The 19,769-nt window shown below is 54.0% G+C and overlaps 7 protein-coding genes across 7 annotated transcripts; 4 read left to right on the top strand and 3 right to left on the bottom strand.

Moving 5' to 3' along the window:
• Window positions 1-694: 694 nt before the first annotated feature.
• On the top strand, window positions 695-1,797 carry CLAFUR5_03836 (uncharacterized protein; the record flags this gene model as incomplete). Its single annotated transcript, XM_047902984.1, has 2 exons — window positions 695-811; window positions 877-1,797. The coding sequence occupies 2 exons, from the start codon at window positions 695-697 to the stop codon at window positions 1,795-1,797; spliced, it is 1,038 nt and encodes a 345-aa protein (XP_047758120.1).
• A 250-nt stretch (window positions 1,798-2,047) lies between these two features.
• Window positions 2,048-4,996, bottom strand: CLAFUR5_03837 (Importin alpha re-exporter; the record flags this gene model as incomplete). The annotated part of the gene is made up of 2 exons (XM_047902985.1): window positions 2,048-4,866; window positions 4,927-4,996. The coding sequence occupies 2 exons, from the start codon at window positions 4,994-4,996 to the stop codon at window positions 2,048-2,050; spliced, it is 2,889 nt and encodes a 962-aa protein (XP_047758121.1).
• Window positions 4,997-5,520: 524 nt separating this feature from the next.
• On the top strand, window positions 5,521-10,749 carry CLAFUR5_03838 (uncharacterized protein; the record flags this gene model as incomplete). Its single annotated transcript, XM_047902986.1, has 1 exon — window positions 5,521-10,749. The coding sequence occupies one exon, from the start codon at window positions 5,521-5,523 to the stop codon at window positions 10,747-10,749; it is 5,229 nt and encodes a 1,742-aa protein (XP_047758114.1).
• Window positions 10,750-11,513: 764 nt separating this feature from the next.
• On the bottom strand, window positions 11,514-12,602 carry CLAFUR5_03839 (uncharacterized protein; the record flags this gene model as incomplete). Its single annotated transcript, XM_047902987.1, has 4 exons — window positions 11,514-11,701; window positions 11,827-12,319; window positions 12,401-12,481; window positions 12,531-12,602. The coding sequence occupies 4 exons, from the start codon at window positions 12,600-12,602 to the stop codon at window positions 11,514-11,516; spliced, it is 834 nt and encodes a 277-aa protein (XP_047758115.1).
• A 654-nt stretch (window positions 12,603-13,256) lies between these two features.
• Window positions 13,257-13,644, bottom strand: CLAFUR5_03840 (uncharacterized protein; the record flags this gene model as incomplete). Its single annotated transcript, XM_047902988.1, has 2 exons — window positions 13,257-13,586; window positions 13,642-13,644. 2 exons carry the CDS (start codon window positions 13,642-13,644, stop codon window positions 13,257-13,259), a joined length of 333 nt encoding a protein of 110 aa, XP_047758794.1.
• An 825-nt stretch (window positions 13,645-14,469) lies between these two features.
• On the top strand, window positions 14,470-16,125 carry CLAFUR5_03841 (O-glycoside alpha-1,2-mannosyltransferase 4; the record flags this gene model as incomplete). The annotated part of the gene is made up of 2 exons (XM_047902989.1): window positions 14,470-15,720; window positions 15,772-16,125. 2 exons carry the CDS (start codon window positions 14,470-14,472, stop codon window positions 16,123-16,125), a joined length of 1,605 nt encoding a protein of 534 aa, XP_047758793.1.
• Window positions 16,126-17,466: 1,341 nt separating this feature from the next.
• CLAFUR5_03842 (Alcohol dehydrogenase patD) lies at window positions 17,467-18,599 on the top strand (the record flags this gene model as incomplete). Its single annotated transcript, XM_047902990.1, has 3 exons — window positions 17,467-17,645; window positions 17,704-17,802; window positions 17,852-18,599. The coding sequence occupies 3 exons, from the start codon at window positions 17,467-17,469 to the stop codon at window positions 18,597-18,599; spliced, it is 1,026 nt and encodes a 341-aa protein (XP_047758792.1).
• Window positions 18,600-19,769: the final 1,170 nt, after the last annotated feature.

Here is a 19,769-nt window from a genome sequence, read left to right on the forward strand (position 1 = left end):
GGAAGTACGCGCCTTCTTACAGTTCGTCGCCAAGAATCAAGATCCCTTTGCACCTTCTCTCGGTCAAAGTCAGTGCGGAGGCCCTGTCTAGGTTTTGAACGTTGTTCTTCAACAACAAATTTTGACTGGTCCGGTCTGTCGCTGCATGGCTTGCACAGGCAAAGTTGTGAAGGCTATTAATGCAGCTTAAGCCCTTGTTTTGAGTCTTGTGGACTGGACCAAATTTCGTAGGGATACACCTGGCAGTGTCCGGCGGCTGCTCGTGCACAGGGACACCTCCGATGTAAGCGGGTTCATGGTGCGACGCTGTGCTTTCCGTTCTGGAGGCCTGCTGACCGGTGATCTGAGTTTTATGCATGCCACAAGCGCGCTTTGAGGAGCCGACGAAACGTACAGGCCGAAGAGTGCTGCTGACAAGTGTTTCGTGACTGGCAGGTCGTACATCTCACGAGCGTGGCAGTGACGTTGTGGTAATGCTTTGCACTGATCGTTCCTTCCGGTCGTGCATGATAGCGTATAACCTCAGGACCCCGACCTTCTCCACGATGCTACTTCCCAGCAACCAGGTAAACGAATCGATCGAGCCATAGATCTGCCCCAGACAGTCACATCGTTCAATCACGACCGCCTGCTTCCGACACTGGACTAGACAGTCTGTTTCGTCAACTGAACACAACCTCACCATTGATCGAAAATGGTCCAAGCCATAGCGACAGCAGCAGCACTGCTACTCCTCGCATCAACAGCATCAGCATCTCCACGAACCAGACGAGCCACTCTCCCAGACCTCAACCCCGTCATCGCAACCGACGTACCACTCCCATCCCCTCCCCAAACACCCCACCCACCACCCCTAAAACTAACACCACCTCCCAGTTCCCCGACCCCTCCATCATCCGCGTAAACACCACCTGGTACGCCTTCGCCTCCCAATCCGCCTTCGACTTTAAAAATATCAAAGTCCAACTCGCCACCTCCCCCGACTTCCAAACCTGGTCCCTCTCCCCCCTCGACGCCCTCAGCGCCGCCCTGCCCCCCTGGGTCGATGCCCCCGCTGGCGGAACTTGGGCACCCTCCGTGAGTCGCCGGCAAGATGGGAAGTTTCTAATGTACTACTCCGCCGTAACCAACACAGGCGGCGGTGGTCGCTTCCATTGTGTCGGCGCCGCTGTGGCGGATGAGGTCATGGGGCCGTATGAGAGTAATTCTGATGAGCCATTCGCGTGTCCCGTCGAGAAGGGCGGCGCCCTCGACGCCTCGGCTTTCATCGACCCGGTGGATGGAGGGAACTATGTCCTCTACAAAATCGACGCAAACGCCCTCGGACACGGCGGGACGTGCGGCAACACCGTCCCGCCCATCCTCAGCACGCCGATCATGATTCAGCGCGTCGACGCCTCCGATGGAGTCACCAAGATAGGAGACCCTGTGGAAATTCTAACGAATACGGACCTCGACGGACCGCTCGTTGAGGCACCGTATATGACTCGCACGAAAGAGGGGTTGTATGTGTTGTTCTTTAGCAGTAATTGCTGGACGACGGAATTGTATGATGTGAGTTATGCGGTTAGTGAGAGTCCGTTGGGGCCGTTTAGGAAGACGATGGTGCCGCTGGCTGTGACGGGGACGAGGGGGATGATTGGGCCTGGGGGTGCGAGTGTGGCGGGTGATGGTGAGGGTGGGGATGAGGGGTATTTTGCGTTGCATGGGTATGCGAGGAGGGATGATGTTGGGGGAAGGAGGGCGATGTTTGTGGGGAGGGTGGGGTATGGGGATGGGGGTGTTGAGTGGGTGTAGATCGGACTTGCAAGCGACGGGCTTGACTACGACAGAACGTGTAGAATGCAAGGATTCGACTTCTGTTTTGCGGCGATTACGGTTACAGCACCTACACTATACATACCATACCTACTTTTGTGTCTCCCCGCTGGGCGTGCGCGATATCATGCGCGCAGCCGTGGTATCATACCAATCCCTTCCCACTAACGCCGAGCATGCACTCGTACCATCATATCAGACCACCGTGTCAGACGACGGCCTCGCCGGACTATCTAAGCATGACACTCTGTAGTGCTGCTCTGCCTTGGTCGTCAAGTTTGCCTTGGACGAACTGGCCGATCCTGCCATTGTGTCTCTGGTCCGCCTCTTTCAGTGTTGTGCCGACCCATGCCTTGACATCCTGGACTTCTGGCCACGGGTCGGAAGCTGGGCGCTTGCATGCGTTGAGTTGCGTGAATGCGGCACCGAATCCGAGCTCGTCAACATCGCGATCCTCGATCGTATCGTCGGCTGCTTGTGGCAATGGCGGGTTGATAAGGAGCTTGAGGAGTGCTTCGCAAGTGATCGTCCATCCGCGCTTGGCATAGCGGTCGACAAATGCCTGGCTGTCTGCAAGGGTGCGGGTAAGCGATATGCAGGCCGTCTTGCGATCAAAAGGTCGGCTGAGCTTTTGTGTATCTGGAAGGATGATGGTGGTGTAAATGGGTGTGAAGACGTTGGCCTGGACTTTGTCGGCAACAGCGATGAAGAAGTCGGCTCCAAGGCCCTTATCGACCAGTGCTGATACTAGGTGGTAGAACCGCACGAAGCGAATAGTGAAGTTCTCCGTCTTCGAGTTCGATAACCGGTGGAACATGAGCTGCAGTATCGATTGCCAGTAGTTCTCGAGAGCAGTGACCGAAAAGCTGCGGACGATCGCCTCAATCAGATCCATCGCATGAGTCTCGTATGCTTTGCTGCTCACAAGCTTCTGGAAGATAACGAGAAGAGCCTCCGTCTGGTTTGCGGCGGCTATCTGCTCAGCGCCGCGAGGGATGATCTCGACTAGCAGGCGGGTCAGAGCTGGTACATTGCCTCTGCTGTCCCACATTGTAGGCACGAGGATCGGTTGCACCAGTCGCTGAAAGTTGCTCGACAGCTGACCCGAAGGGTTTGTGGCCACCATGAGTGCGTATAGCTGGAAGATGTAAGGCGAGAACTCTTCGACCTGGCCTTGGAGCACTTCCATAAAGGTAGGGAACAGACTCGATTCGATCTTCTCTGGTTGGGTGGGTCCAGCAAACCTGATCAGCGCGCCCAACGACTCGAAGTGGTAGTAGCAGAAGCCTGGATTCGAGGGATTGTGGCGAATGACTTTGGTGATGTTGACGAGGTTTGTGAGTACCAGGTCGACGATATCCACCATTGCCTCTCGAATGACGATGAGCACTCGCATGACACACTTCATCAGGAATTCATTCTCTTGCACCTTTTCAGGCTTTGCATCCTTGGTAACCAGTTTGAAGAGGTGCTGCAGTAGATCCTTTGCTAGTGGAATTATGCTCTCGCGTGGAATGATGGGCTGTCGCTGTTCGTCCGTGAGATACAAGGCTCGGTCAACGGCGATTGCTGCATAGGTGTAGACAACGTAGTTCGAAGAGTTGAGATGCTGCACAAGCAACGGAAAGGCCGCTTGCCATTGATCTGCCGAGAGTATGCTTCGGAACAAGTACAAGTACTTGATCGCATCGACCTTGAGCAATGCTTCGGCGTTCGGGTTGGTCAGATCCTCTGCAACATTCTTCTGGAAGAAATCAATCACGCTGACGTAGGGATTTACACTCAGAATGCCCTTTGCCGCGGTCGCTGTTCCCTTTGCAGCGATGGCAGAGAAGAGATGCACGGCAGTATCCTTGGCCTTCCAGTTTGCGCTCTGGTCTTTCCTGTACTCGCCCAAGAAGTGATCGACGTAGCGAGTAACCACCTCAGTCACTGGCTTCTCGAACGCCTCCATCAGCTTTCGTAGGAAGTTAGTGGCTGCTCGTCGTCGCGTGTCATCGTCGGAGCCTTCCAGATCTCGTCGAATGTACTCGATCGGTTCATCCTCGAAAGTTTCAATGTCTGATTCTCTTAGTGACAAGTTTGGTATCACAACTTTTTCTGTGACCTGTCCAAGCACTTCCGGGCTGTTGAAGTTCTGTGCATGCTCTTGAATGCCCGCAATTGTGGTCAAGAACTCCAAAGCTCTGCTGACCACCAAATCGTTGTTGGCTTCTGGGCCCAGTGTAGTGAGCAGATTCCATGATGTTCCAATGAACTGTGTGATATACTGCTTGAACTCCTCATCGTACTTCCGAGTGTAGAGGACCAGCACCCTGAAGACGTCTGCTCTTACTTGCTCCCGCGGGCCTGGTTCAGCCTCGTCGCCGGTATCCAGCGCAGGGTTTTCGTACGTAAGGTATTTGTGGAGTAATGTCGAGATGACGCCGAGTGAGTCCTCGAATTGTGGTGGCATGTCGTGCGTTGAAAGATCGTACATGAGCTTGATGATCAAATCGAGTGTCGAGAAGTGTGCCTGGAGCTCTACTGGATTGTTCTCGTTCTCGGTGATTTGACGATCGGTGTTCTCCCATAGCTGTAGGAATGGTCCTGCAAACTTCGACAGTACGTGGTTGATCTCGGTGTACAGCTCATCGGATCGATATAAAGGCTCCCATCTCTTGAAGATCGAATGTGCCACTTGCAATACACCATTGTTGACGTTTGCGTTGTCCGGGGTCAGTCGTGAAACAAGATCGTCGACCAAAGTGTCCCACCTCTCCCAGAAGTCGCTGTCTGCAATGACGCTGATAGCATCACCGAGTTGCGCCTGCAGGGCTGAAGGGACCTTGACCATCAAGCCGATCAGCTCGCTCTTGATGGTGGAGACCTCGTTCGCGGGGAGTTGGTGCTCGCCATCCTCGTTCGTCCAGTTCCGCCGCACGAAGTTCTTGAAGAATAATGCGCTTGCGAGTCGAGTGTTGATGGGGAAAGACTCTGCGGCGACGATCTGGAGGAGAGCGAGCGAGAATCCGGGCTTGGCCTCTGCGCTCTTCAACGACTGTTCAGCTAGAGCGTGTGTCAGTACTTTGGTGTTCCTATCCCACATCCGCACATTGTTGGTCTTACCCTGCTTGTTCTGTCTGGGGTCCAAGCTGGCCGCGAGGAGGTTCGCCACCGACTGCAGATCGACAGACATGTCGCTGATCTCGACAGTGTGTGTGGGTAAGAAAGAGTGGTGAAGATGGAAAGAAACGTGATGGTCGTCGTCAGGTCAAACAGAACCGAAGAAACAGAGAGCTTGGGCCCAAAGATAGACTTTGAGGCTCAGCCCGCCTGCAGGGATGCTGCCTGTAAGAACGCGAACCCTGGATCTGGATCTGGTGTGTTGACAAGTGAAGTCATCGAGGGTGAATTGATGTTTTGTGTACTCAGGCACACCACCATCTGTACACTATTGTATATGATAGCGCGATCTTGTGACCTATCCTTTGACGTTCGCTGTCGTTGCCACATCGCTCTTCCCCATAGCATAGTTGTACACCTGGAACCTTCTTTCACACGGACTTATCCCACTACACCCGCTGCACTACGCCCCCCTCGAGTCTCAAAGTGTTCACTGAGGGCAGCCGATGCTTCCTACAGCCTTCACGGCAGCCTCACCAAACATGATATAACGTGCGCATACACACATACTGCTGCACAACTTACACAGCAGTCGCCATGGCGGCGTCACAGAATCTTGCCCGGCTGCGCGAGCAGACCATGGGCAGTCTCGAAGACGAGGAAGCTGTAACAGTCAACACGCGAGCACTGATCGATAAAGTGCTGGCACGATACTCCGGCGAATGGACGACTTTACGAGAACTCATCCAGAATGCTGCCGACGCGCAGGCCTCCAAGGTTACGATTCGATTCGAAACACTCCCTTCAGCCACAGTACCATTACCACAGACGCAAGACCCGAGCGAACTCCTGAAGCATACTCTCCTCCACCACAGCCTCAACACGCTCATGGTATCGAACGATGGCGAACTATTCCAAGAGACGGACTGGCAACGCCTCAAGCGCATTGCAGAGGGCAACCCTGACGAGACAAAGATTGGTGCCTTCGGTGTGGGCTTCTATTCGGTCTTCGCCGATTGCGAGAGTCCATTCGTGAGCTCAGGCGATCAGTCGATGGCCTTCTACTGGAAGAAGGACAGCTTGTTTACCAGGCGGGGGAAGATGACAGAGGCACAGAAAGGCACTACCTTCTTGCTGGACTACAGGAACCAGACTACGCCCGTTCCCCAGCTCCTGAGCCTATGCCAGTTCTTGGCTACAAGCTTGACTTTCGTTGGTCTGCAGAACATTGAGCTATGGCTAGACGATTGGAACGTGTTGAACTTGTCAAAGAAGATGGCCCCCGGTGCTCAGGTTAAGATCCCTAAGGAGGTCAAGCCACAGACCCAAGGTGGACTCATGAAGATCGTGGACGTGGAATACCAGAATGCTCAGATCGATGCGAAATGGATGAACGTGGTCGGCTGGAATCGAACATCGCAAGCTACCTCAACCCAAGCCTTAGCAGCGCAGTCTCAGACTGACGTGGGCGGACTCAGCTTGAGGAGCTTCTTTGGTAAGTTTACAGGAGCATCGGCTACGAACACAGTGAGGCAGAAAGCGCAGAAGGAGGAGGAAGTGCTACAGCAGGCCATTTTGGAAGATCTTGCCGGATGCAGCCAGTCTACAGTCTTCGTCCGCATGAGTACGGTCAATGTACAGACCTACGTCAGCAAGCAGCTGGCTACTGAGCTCGAGCGTGCAACCAAGAAGCCGCCTCCAAAGCACACCCGTATCTCAATCTTGACATCCTCCTTCGACGAGACGACAGCGTCGTCAAGCACTTCGTCCGGAAGTTCCGCGATAAAGGCTGGTGAGATATTCGCGTCTGTACAGCCAACGAAAAACGGCAAGATTTTCATCGGCTTTCCGACTGCACAAACTACCGGCCTCCTGGCACACATATCTGCGCCTTCTGTGATCCCAACGGTGGAACGCGAAAGCATCGACCTGAATGCACGTTATGTTCGAGACTGGAACATCGAAATGCTACGAGTCGCTGGTATCGCGTGCCGTATAGCATACACTGGCGAGATGGCAGAACTCAAAAACAGGCTAGATCGAACAGCAGCAGGTAACGGGCGTAAGAAGATTGCGAAGGAAGACGTGGATGCTGTGATGACGGCAGCTGTTCACACATACAAGCAGTACAGCTTCGCGGAGTCAACGCCAGCTATGAAGGTCGGGCATTATATTGAGGAGGCATTCTGGACGTGCACAAAAGACGGCAGTATCGATGTTCTGTCCACGCGGGGAGTGCTCTCCAGCTCACAGGTCCGCGTTGCTACGGAGGATCTCAGCTTCGTAGACGGCATACCGGTGGTGCCAGACGAGCTGATGGACAAAGCTTTGGCATTTATCAGCAAGCTGCGAGATTATGGCTTGCTGTCGGATATCACCACAAAAGACATCAAAGCAGAGCTCGAACGGCAGGCGCTGTCCGAGAAGCAGGTTACCGAGCTGATCAAATGGGCATGTGAGAAGGTATCGCAGCAAGAGATGGACGCGGGCGGTGTGCAATTGCTCTTCGATGGCACTGTAGCCAGCGTTAGCGAGGAGTTTCTGCCCACTTCTCCCAGTCCTGTCATACAGCTCGGCTCCATCGAGACGTATATCAACAGCGCAAGGATACCTGTGGACCTGCCATCACCGCCAACGACGATTTTGTTCCGTTTGACGAAGGGCGTGACACCAGGTCAGCTATCTTCATTAGGCTGGGACGAGCTGCAAATCGTACCTTGGCTACGGTGGATCGTGGAGAGCAATGGTCAAGGGTTTCCAGCAGGCCAGAGCCTCACGACTTCGGCAGCTATTGCGTCTCAGGTCCTCCCAGTGGTGTCCAGGTCCTGGGATGGGTTGTCACAATCTTCGAAGCAGACGGTGCAGGATCTGCTCACGCCACGTACAGTCATACCCACTAAGCTCGGAATGAAGAAACCACCGCAAGCATACTTCGGTAATGTACGACTCTTTGATGATCTGCCCACCATCACTGGCCTGCAGGGTACGAAAGAGAAGTTCCTATCTTCGCTTGGCGTGCGCAAGACGGTAGAGCTTACCGTGGTGTTCGATCGACTTATGGCCAAGTCTATAACTCCTTCAGCGACTGAAGAGGGCAAGTGGAGTCATGTCGATCTGGTGAAGTACCTCGTTAGTGTCAAAGACGATATCCCTAAGGAGGATATGCAACGGCTGCGACAAACAACCATCTGCCCAGCGGAGACACAGTCCGGCGACCAATCCGACAAAGGAAAATTATATCGTTTGGCGGACCTCTACGAGCCTAACGACGCCATCCGGAAACTTGGCCTTCCAATTCTACAGTGGCAAGGTCAATTCCGTGCAAACACGCCGGAAGGCCGCTTCCTAAGAGTGCTTGGCCTTCAGCCATATCCTACCGTCCCAGTTTTGGTTGACATCCTATCGAGAGCGCCCATGAACAGCGAACTCCAACAGAGCGCTGTTAATTATTGGATCATGAATGCTTTCCACCACGACTATCACAAATTCCCAGTCGGGGAAATCGACAAGGCCTTCCTGCCTGTTATGCCTTTCGCTGGCGAAAGCTCTAATAAGGTAGCCAAGCCCAGGCAGTGCTATGCCAATCCTAGAGCCGGAGTATTGAGGTTCTATACATTACGCGAAGACTTGCAGCCACATCACACGCTCTTCGGTGTAGCCATGGACCCACCGATCGACACCGCTGCCGAACGTTTGCTCAAGGCACCTCCAGCGAGTTTCGGATCCGCACAAACTCTCTTCAGCTACTTCGCGGGTCGATTACAAGAGATCGGACCAAGTGGGAATCTTGCTGAACGGATAGGCAATTCACCGATAGTGCCTATCGTGACCGGCAGTGCCAAGGCATCGACTGTTCGCTACGTCACTCCACGAGCGTGTTTCCTCGGCGATAGTCAATCTTACGGCGACATCTTCGACTTTGTTGACTTTGGTCATGAAGCCAACACGTTGCTGCTCCGAGTCGGATCGAAGCACGAGCCTAGTGCTGTCGAAATTGCTGGTATGCTCGTACGGCAACCTACTAGGTTGCTCGAGACGCTCGGGCAAGAGAAGTACCTCCAGCTTCTGCGCAAGATAGCTGAGAGTGCGGCAGCTCTGAAGAAAGATAAGATCCTATGGCAGAAGCTCAAGGCAGCTCCATGTCTGCTTGCTGAGAGACAGGTCGCGGCTAATGGCAGCTTTGAGAAGCCAGACTACGACGATGATGACGACGCGAAGATCCTGGAATACTCTCTGGCCAGAGCGCCGGAGATGGTGATCGTTGATGACTTCCAGACATACAGGCTTTTCTCTGCCACTCTAATGACATGTCCACAGGACGAAGCGTTGGAGAATCTGTACTTGGCGCTGGAGACACCACTGCTCAGCAAACTGTCGGACAACGACCAGCGGATGGGACAGCTTCTAAACGATCAATCGGCGGCTTCGAAGTTGCATAAGCTACTAGTCGAACGCTGCAGACTATTCTTACACGACCATCCGTCAGACTCTGTTCGGCACGATGCAAAGTGGCTGGAGCAGAACATGACTGTGAAGGTGACGGAATTTCTGCAAACTACGCATCAGCTGAAGGGCTACAAGATGTCGTTTGTCGAGAAGAAGACCGCACTTCTCCATCGAGATACCAAGAAGGATGCAACGCTCTACGTGACTGGCCGCTTCGACCTGTACGAAGTCAGCAAAGCGATAATGGCGGTATTGCTGAAACGACCAAGGCAACAAGACCTGCTCGCCCTCGAGACGATTCTCGAGAGTGATCTTGGTAGACTCAAGAGGAAAGGCTACAATGTTGACCGCATTTTGAGGGCCAAGGCAGCAGAGTCACGTCTTGCTGAATCTGAAAGGCGGAAACGAGACGAGGAGCAGAAGCGTGCACAAGAAGCCGAAGCGGCATCAATGCCAATGCCGTCGCAAGCACTTGTTGCGCGTAACAATCCAAATGCATCACCTCAGCCAGACGCGTCAACGCAACAAGCAACGCCAGAAAAGACACTGTCCATGCCTGGTTCATTCGACTCACCCGAAGCTCGGCCCGCCTCTCGTGGCAAGAAGAGCGCTGGTGGCCTGTTCAGCAGTATAAGGAACCAGCTGGGCATGAGCTCCAGCGGACAAGCCGCACAGCAAATGCAAAGCTTGCTAGGGCAGAATGGCTCCAGTGCTCCGCCTCCGTATAGCCCACAGGATCCGAGCAAGAGCATCGTCACACCCGGCACTGAGCGAGTCACTTCACCTCAGGATCTGCAAGCGAACCTTCAGTCCGCGATCAAGTCCACCCGCGAATACAATGACTCCTCGCTCTTCTCCACACCTGACACCAAGCAGATCAAGGAGTCTCCATCCTATTGCGACAGCAAACCTGGGCATGATATTGTCTACATCACGGATACCAGCAATAGCCTGAAGCTCTACCTCTCCCGCTCCCACGCTGACCCTCGCGCTTTCGTACAAGCCCACGAGCAACCTCTCGTCCAGTTCGCCGCGGTCCTGATAGCGGTCGCACAGATCTTCGACCTAAGACCTCAGACCATCAACATCTACCACGACGAGGCTGGAGCGAGTATCGCATTCAACAGTAATGGGAGTATCTTCTGCAACCTGAGGTATTTCATGCAGTTGCACATGGGCCAGATGCCGACGTCAGAGGGCAAACAAGATGCGATGGCGTATTGGTTCGTCACCCTGTGTCATGAGTTGGCGCACAATTTGGTGAGCCAGCACGACTCGCAGCATTCTTACTATACCGAGAGCTTTATGGCGCATTACTTTAGACGTATGATGTGGTTGGCTGGACAGGTCAATGCACAGGATCGGAGTTCGTCTGGCTAGGAGCCTGAAGCACGCGCACAGGGACGGACAATGAGTGAGGGTGGTGTGGAGCGAGCGGAGGAAGTGGAGGAAGTGGATGAGTCGCCGCATGTTACGTTCGATATCGACAGGCAGTCTCTCCGGCGTCGTTCGATGATGCGGAGAGCGGGCACGAAGCTCAAGAGCAAGTCGAGGAGAATCGCTCTGCCGAGACGATGGACGAACAGGGCTGATTCTGAGCTTGTAGATGGTTGAGAAGGTAGGGGAAGGTAGGATGTGGGAAGGGGGGCGGGGTTAGATAGATGGGTTCCTGAGGCGTTGGTGGGCAGAGCATTGGTATGGCGTTGTTAATGTTTGCGCTTGTAGATGTAGATACCCTGAGACGAAACCTCATTCATGACCGTCAATTCGATTGACGATGGTCCAAAATATACTCTCTTCTTGAGGAAGACGAGTCACTACAAGCAGCAAAAAGAATGATCACCCTGGACGCGATGGCTCAGCGAGATCAACCCAAAGCCAACGACGATATCGTTGACCAAAGAAGAACAGCGCCATCGTTGTAGCGATCTGCCACGGCATCGTGAGAGGCGCTTGACTCCGCCATCGAGCCCAGGGCAATCGTCGAAGGTGGCAAGATGATGCTCGTACATGTACCTGCAGAACAGGCCACATGATCAACAGAAAAGTGATACGCAGGACGGCTGGGCAAAAAGAGAACAATCACCCTAGGTCAGATGGCATCGACACCGGAGGCTTCAATGGTAACGAGTGCATACTTGCACTCAACCTTGAACGTGTCGGGTCGATGGGGCAGGTAGTACCCAACTCAGGGCTCTGCCGACTGCGCCATCTAGCCTGGGGTGATTGTCGAGGGTGGAGGGGTTGGGATGGGTATATTTATGTGTGTTCATCGTCTCTGCGGTTGAGCACATAGGCGGAGCGAAGTAGACGGGCGAAAAGGACAAGTCCCCTGTTCAGATTACGGTATCAGTACGTGAGAGCAGACCTTCCGCGCTGCATGCAATAGTGCCCTAGACGCCGCCACCAGCGCTCACAGCCGCTTACTGACGTCTCTACAAGAAAGTGACAACATACACCTGACTACCCCCCTTTCCCTCTCCGGTACCTTCCACATCCCCTCAATCTTCCACTCCAATCCGTCTCTGTCCTCCATCTCGTCACAGCTCCACGGACAACACTCAGTCTGCACCCTCAACCCACGTATCGCACGTCTGTTGCGTGCACCAATCGCATTCAACCATTCTCCAGCCCGCGCGAACTGGATGACATCGCGGTGAAGTGTAACGTCGATCTTGGTCTTGTAGTAAAGGGGGAGAAGCTCGGCGCGCAGTGCCTTGCACGTTCGAGTTATTGCGGGTTGTTCAGCTTGTTGCCGCGTGATGGCGGGGGATGCACATGTCCAGCTGAATCTCCCTGGAGGCTTCGGTGGAACGTGCGTGGAGAAGGCCGGTGAGTCGATGATAGCGAGCTTGCCAATCTTGCTCCAGAGCTCGGCGGGAAGGTCGAGGAGTCGGAAGGGCTTGGTCTTTGCTGCCTCTTGTATGAGAGCGTCGTGCTCGGCTTCCAGCTTCCAGCTTCGTCACCAGCTTCTCCTGTGCTGGGTCAGTCCCATGGACGTGGAAGAGGGAAGTCGTCCTCTGCTTCGTACCTTCACTTGACGCACCACACTCCCAGTCAACCGCTTATCAGCCGCCGAAAGTCCGCGTCCCACGCACTTCTCGATGGTAGCCTGTGAGACGTTAGTGCATGCAGCAGTGACGTGAACAGGTTCCGCTCACATGGATCTTTGGTGAGTCCAACCTGTCTTTCATGATCCGCGCGCGCGACGCGGCATCGTCTGATGAAGACATTTCGACGGCGTCGGGTGTTATGCACGCGGTGGAATGAGGAAAAGTTGTATTGGCGCTGTGGCGGCGCGCTGAGAAGTGTTCCAGAGTCAAACAAAGTTCTTGCTTGCCAGGATCTCGGCGAACTTCCGCAGCGATCACATGCAAATTCACGGCCCACCAACGTCCAAGGCCTGGTCACAAAGTATGTTGCCGCCGGTATGTTAGCCTACTCCACTTCTGAAAAGCTGCGAACAGAACGCGTATCCGGAGGTTCAATATACGTCTCCGCGCTGTACCTTCGACTGCATCAATCGGACCTCGTCATTTAGCTACATGCCAGCGAATTGAAGCAATAGCCTACGCTTCGATAGGGTGTCGAAGCGCTCGGCGGTATTCAACTCTGTCACCAGCCCTCGGACGCTCGTGGCAACACCCCGGGTCTACCATCAGGATAGTCCGAGCAAAAGTAGTGCCCTTCCGCTTCAAACATTGCAATCTTGCTGCGTTGGAGTGGGTACAGGTCTGCGGTGGAGATCTTGACCTGTCATGCTGCAGAACCAGACAGGCGTCCAATGTCCTTCAGCCATCCCAGGCGTCTCATGCTACTCAAACATACAAGGCATCACATATTTCTCAGACAACATCGCAACACTCCATACCTCCAACCCAATCCTTTCACCTCAAGGTCCTACTCCCACCAACCTTACTGCCCCCGGCAGCCCCAGCAGTAGCCTGCGCTCCCTTCCTCGGCGGTCCCTCACTCATCAACTTCTCCAGTCCAAGATCCTTCCAAGCCGGCTCGCGTCCCTTGTTCTGCGCACGCTGGATCCCGAAAGCTGCATGCTGGTTCGGCACGACATCGTCCTCGTCGTCGGGGTTGAGTGGCTGATGATGTGGCGGGACGTCAATGTGTTCGGCTGGGAGCTTGATGCGTGTGAACTCTTCGAGGAGATCTGCGTGGTGAGCTGAGTGGAGGTGGAGATGGGTGAAGGAGGAGTCGCGGGACTGGGATGGTTAGTATGGAGATATGGGGAGGTGTGGATGTAGAAGGGTTGCTTGCCATGATGGTGGTTGTTGTCTTGGCGCTCGGGTTCGGGTTTGGTCCTAGATGATGGTGATGTCGCGTGTTATCAAGAAGAAAGGCGTTGCTGTTGTTCGCATTTGTTGATGAAGTGATGTTATCACGTGTGTGCTATTTGCGTACGCAACTTTCCTTCTCCGAGTGAATGTTGAATGTACCTGTCGTTACACTTCTCACCCGCTGCTACCGGAGACTGCAAGCGGCAACGACTTGCACATCGCCAAGACACGTCTGCGTAAGCTCCTGTTCACAGATGGCGAATCGTTGAACGAGATTTCAGGCAAGACCCAACCAAAGCGCGCCTTCTCCGTGTGACACAGATACACCGGCGTGTTGGCAGTCAATTGCTTGTGAGATCTTGTCTTGGGCTGAGTTTTGCACAGTGGAAGAAGTGGTGTTCGTGTTGCTGCTGCATCTCAGAACCAGGGGCTCGCGCGCTGCGGCGAAGAGAAGCCAACCTCCCGTCTCGAGACTTTGCGGCCACGACCGCAATCACCACGCTACCATTGCACCATCCCACAACCCTCCACCACGCCTGGAACACTACACAATCCGACGTATACCACGACATCTCCTCCGCCCTGACGATTGCGCCTAATAGATGCGATTCCGATAGTCCGCGAGCGTTTGCATTTGCGCGTTGCTCCTTCCAGTCGCTCGTTAGCAGCACATCCCAGCCGCATTCTGCGAGGTCAAACCTACCACCTCGAAACCCTTTACCACGACGGGCTGTATACGGAACGACTCCAGCAACCGCCGCGACTGACGACACGCTCGATCCTGGCCCTCGTGGCCTAGCCTGCCGCCATGGAGACGATCAAGGGACTCCAAAAACGATTCCCCTCCACCGATAACCTGCCGACTCTCAAGTCGCTACAATTCACATCCCTCAAGGATGCCTCCGAAAAGATAACGCCGCGACTCTCTTTCTTCAAGAAGCGGATACGGATACGCGGCAACAGCAAGATCAGTGTGCCACTATACCTGGTCCTGCTGTTCCCCTGCATTGTGGTAATAGTAATACTGCTGCTTTTCGTGCGGCATCCTGCGTCCCCTGGAGGACGCTTAATACCCACTGGAGCGCCGCCCAGTATACGGAAAATCAACGAGAAGCACGACAAGGTCTTCGTTAATGGCTGCTTAGACCCAGCGATCACTTCCAAGGAGACCGAGCGCATGAATGCAGCCTTCGTGGTACTAGCACGGAACAAAGAGCTGGATGGCGTGATTGAAAGTCTGAAGAGCGTGGAAAGGCACTTCAACCGCTGGTTCCACTACCCATATGTCTTCCTCAACGATGGAGACTTCAACAGCACCTTCAAGGAGACCGTGCAAAACTACACCAGCGGTAACGTGGAGTTTGGAAAGATTGGGTCAGATCACTGGGGATACCCAGACTGGGTTGACACAAACGTAGCCAAGGAGGGCATCAGAAAACAAGGAGATGCAGCCATCATGTATGGTGGCATGGAGTCATACCATCACATGTGCAGATTCTACTCTGGCTTCTTCTACAAGCACGAGCTGCTACAGAAGTATGACTGGTACTGGCGAGTCGAGCCCGAGATCAAGTACTTCTGCGACATTACCTACGATCCGTTCGTGCACATGGCGCGGAATAACAAGACGTACGGCTTCACGATCGCTGTGAAGGAGTTGAAAGAGACGGTTCCAAACATCTTCCGATATGCGTCCGCGTACAAGCGCACGCACAACATCACTTCACAAGGCCTGTGGGAGATGTTCACAGAGCCGAAGGAAGGCTACAACCAGGATGGTACTCCCAAGCCAGGCACCATTCCTCCGGACCAGCTGCCAAAGGAAGATCCCAGATACGCGGACGAGAAGCACAAGCCGCTGCCTGAAGATATCCTGCGGACAGAGCCCGGGCAGGGAACACTTCCAGACATCGACCCTGAAGCGATGGAGGGCGAGATCTATAACATGTGCCATTTCTGGTCGAACTTCGAGATTGCGAGGTTAGATTGGTTCAGGAGTAAGGAGTACGAAGAGTTCTTCCAAATGATGGACAGGTCTAGCGGATTCTGGATGGAAAGGGTGAGTTCAGGCATCGCGAAGACATGGCAAAGCATACTGACACAGCACTAGTGGGGAGATGCACCCATCCACTCCCTCGCAGCCGGTGCTCTCCTTGGACCCAAGGACATTCACTACTTCCGAGACTTTGGCTACAGACACACGACGATCCAGCATTGTCCCGCAAACGCTCCAGCGCGGCAACTTCCCCGAGAACCTTACCTCGAACAAACCACCCTCGATGAAAAGGCACGAAAAGAGGAAGACGAATACTGGGCGAAGTGGGATACCGAAAAGGAGAACGGTGTCGGCTGCAGATGTCGCTGCGACACTGACATTGTCGAAGTCGAGAACAAGGAAGGAAGCTGCATACCCGAATGGGTAGATATCGCAGGTGGCTACATCACACCTGAAGGGCCCGGATGATGATGATAGAAACAAGAGACGAACAAGACGTAATGGCAGGAGCAGCAAGCACAGCAAGAAAACAACTCAGCGTGTCATCATCACTGTTGGAGAGCGACCTGAAGAAGCGCCCTGGCGTTTGTTCGTTGTTGCACACATTACTGCAAGCGATTTGTGTTGTTTGCATTGGCTTGGAGTCTTTGGCAAGATGGGAAATGTGTACAGGCAGGCTAACTCATCGGATGCTCCTGCTGGGCTGTGGGTTCGTTGTTTCTTCTTTCTGTGTGTTTTGCTCATTTACCATACAGTTACAGCTATTGTATCGGCCATCTGTGAGGAGCACGGAGGTGGTTGGTACGTATCTCTTATGAGAGAAAGATTCTATTATGCTTCAGTTTGCTGTGCTGTTCAGAAGCCTTCTTGATTGGGGTGTGGTGTCCACCAAGGTGATGCGCATGCTCATGCAGCAGTGGATTTCGTTCTTCAACTGCATCTCTCTCGTCTTTTGCTTACTTGCACTCCAGTCTATCGCTACGAGCAGCTTTTCTCAACTTCGTCGTTAGGATTCGCATTGACCTAAGGGAGCAGAAGATGGTCTTGGCCACGTGATGCCGGACATAGCAACATTGCCGACCTCGGGTGCAACGATTACCAACGATCACCTCTCCTCCAGCTTCGCAACGCAAGCATCATCCCCGCAGAGAAGTACGACTCCCACAACACAATATGCAACCTCCTGCCCCTTCCAGCGACGCAATCCTCCATAAGTCAGTGCCATCTCTGGAGATAAGACGCAAGCTGAGCAAAGCATCCAACCCATCTTCAGAAGCAGTAGCAGTGCTACATCTGGTTTTGGAGCTATACTGCCACTTACGGTATAGTCGACTTCCGTCCCCCCACTACGACAGCCGTCAATGCCATGAGCCATTGGGAGCTTCAGTTTACTTCTTGCTGCCGGACTTTACATCAGTTGACCAAGTGCGGTCGCGCATTGCACAGCATGGCCCGTGGCTGGAGGGTGATCTGCAATTGATGGGACACCACTGTGAGGTTGCACAGAGGTAAGGGTATAAAGTGGTGGTAGGTTCCTGCTGGTTCCCTCTGGTTGCTGCCCCTCTACCTTTTGTGCTGTCATTGTTTCCATTGCGAGAGCTGTCACTGTGTTTGAGGTTTGGGAACGTTAAGAAGAAGCGGCAAGCACTACCCATCACATCCAGGAATTTGGTAAAGCACCTTTCTGCTTCAGCACTGCACTTATCACCTCGAAACGGTACAACAACAACAACACCCGCATACGACACATCGACCGAGTAAGGCGCACCACTCGCACCAAACTCGTCCACGACTAGGAGACCAGCAACGATGTCTAGCGGTATCCCCAAGACGATGAAGGCGGCGGTCCTTACAGGCGCGCAGAAGCCACTCGAGATCAAAGAGATCCCAGTCCCAGAACCTCAGACAGGCGAAGTCCTGATCAAGGTCCACGCATGTGGTGTCTGTCACAGTGACCATCACGTTCTGAATGGAGATATGGGACCACCGTGAGTATCAAATGTGCTGGTGAGGAAGGGCTTGTGTTGATGATATATGTCTGTCTAGTGGCATCCAACTCCTCGGCCACGAGTTCATCGGAACCGTCGTCAAGACCACAAAAGGTGAGAAGAAGTGGAAGGTCGGCGATCGTGTCGGTGGGCCATGGTGAGCTCATCCTTCCCTGCCCTCCTACAGTCCTCTCTAACGACTCTAGGCACGGCGGCCACGACCTCTCCTGCCGCGCCTGCAACCGCGGCCTCTTCCAAATGTGCGAAAACAAAGCCATCAACGGCGTAACCCGCAACGGCGGCTACGGCGAATACGCAACCCTCCGCACCGAATCCGCCGTCCGCATCCCAGCAAACATGGATCCCGCCGAAGTAGCTCCCCTCCTCTGCGCCGGCGTCACTGTCTTCAACGGAATCCGCCAGCTGAACATTCTCTCCGGTGAGATCGTCGCCGTCCAAGGACTGGGAGGTCTGGGACATCTTGCGATTCAGTATGCGAGGAAGATGGGGTATAGGACTGTGGCGCTTTCGAGAGGAAGTGCGAAGAAGGATTTCGCGATGAAGTTGGGCGCGACGGATTATATCGATACCGAAGCTGGCGATGTCGCAGCTGAATTGCAGAAACTCGGCGGCGCAGCATGTATCGTCGTCACGGCTCCCAACCCGGACGTCATCACGCCTCTGATCGGGGGTCTGGATAACAAGGGCAAACTGCTCCTCTTCACAGCTATTGGACCGGTCCCGGTCAATACGGTGGATATGGTCTTGAAGGGGTTGTCAGTTCATGGATGGCCGAGTGGACATGCGCTGGATAGCGAGGAGGCGATTGCGTTTGCGGAGAAGCAGGGGGTTAAGTGTATGATTGAGAAGTTCCCGCTGGCGAAGGCGAATGAGGCGATGGAGCATATGATGAGTGGGAAGGTGAGGTTTAGGGCTGTGTTGACGATGGATTAGAGGATGATGGGAGTGGTCTAGGATGGGAAGAAAGGTAGAGCAATTGAGGGGAGGTAGCTTTGGTCAATGGGAATGAGTTCAAGGTTTCGTGGGATCTTTCCACGCGACTTTTCTGCATGTCTCTCGTGTTAGTATGGTCGCGGTATGATCGTGGTGAAGTCATGGAACGCAGGCAAAGAGACCGGCCAATGTGGTCCTTGGTCTAGTTGGGCTCATCTGTCTACCTCGTCGATCTACTCGACTCGCTCGAGCAGGGCCGCAAGCCCGTCGTGATTATACAATACGAAATATGAAGACAGTATGCTGTCCTTGTGGGTATCATGATTCATTCCTTTCCTTCCCTTCCTACCATAATCTTTCATCATCACAGCTCGGCAATCCCGAATAACTTCGTGATGACAAGTCCCCTTCAATCCTCCCCAACCTCACCAAGCAAATATTAAAAGCCCCTCCCCCACCCCTACTACACCTCCTCCCCACACCTTTCACACCCCCCAAACCGACCGCAAAACAGGAGAGGACGATCCCCATGTTCACCATATCCTGATGCTTCCGCCCATGGCGTTGGAGGAGGCGGTAGGAGATCGATGGTTTCCAAGCAGGAAAGGTGGTGGTTACCACCCCAAGCGCCACCGTCGATTACCACTGCCCACCACATCCAACGCCACCGTAGTCCTGGTTGGGGAAGGAAGGAAGAGGGTTAGGATGAGGGTGGAGGTCTTTTTGTGGACTTGTGGGTTGCGACTCGGGATCGGGCTCGGGCCTCGGGGCTTGGGGCTTGTGACTTGTAGCTTGTGACTTGTGACTCGAGACCCGAAGTGGACACGTTGATAAAGAGATGAGTTTGCTGTTTGTTGCCGAGTCGGGAGGTGGCATGTGCATGCGGAGCACATGTTATCGGCTTCGATAGTCATAAGCAATGCTGTGAGCATGTGCTGTTTTGTGACGCCGCCTCAGGCTTCCTGCTGCCTACAGCTTTCACGTCCTATACATTGACCGCAAAACAGGAGAGGACGTGTTCACCCTCTCCTGTTGATTTCGACCGGTAGCGGGTGGTGGTTAATCACCAGTTGTGGAAAGAAAGCAAGAGGTTTGGCCTGGAAGTAGGGTGCCTTTTGTGCACCGTGGGCGCGACTCGGAAGTCGGCACTCGGGGCTTGTGACTCGGTGG

Source organism: Fulvia fulva, chromosome 2, assembly GCF_020509005.1.
Source record: "Fulvia fulva chromosome 2, complete sequence".
Classification (NCBI taxonomy): Eukaryota; Fungi; Ascomycota; class Dothideomycetes; order Mycosphaerellales; family Mycosphaerellaceae; genus Fulvia; species Fulvia fulva.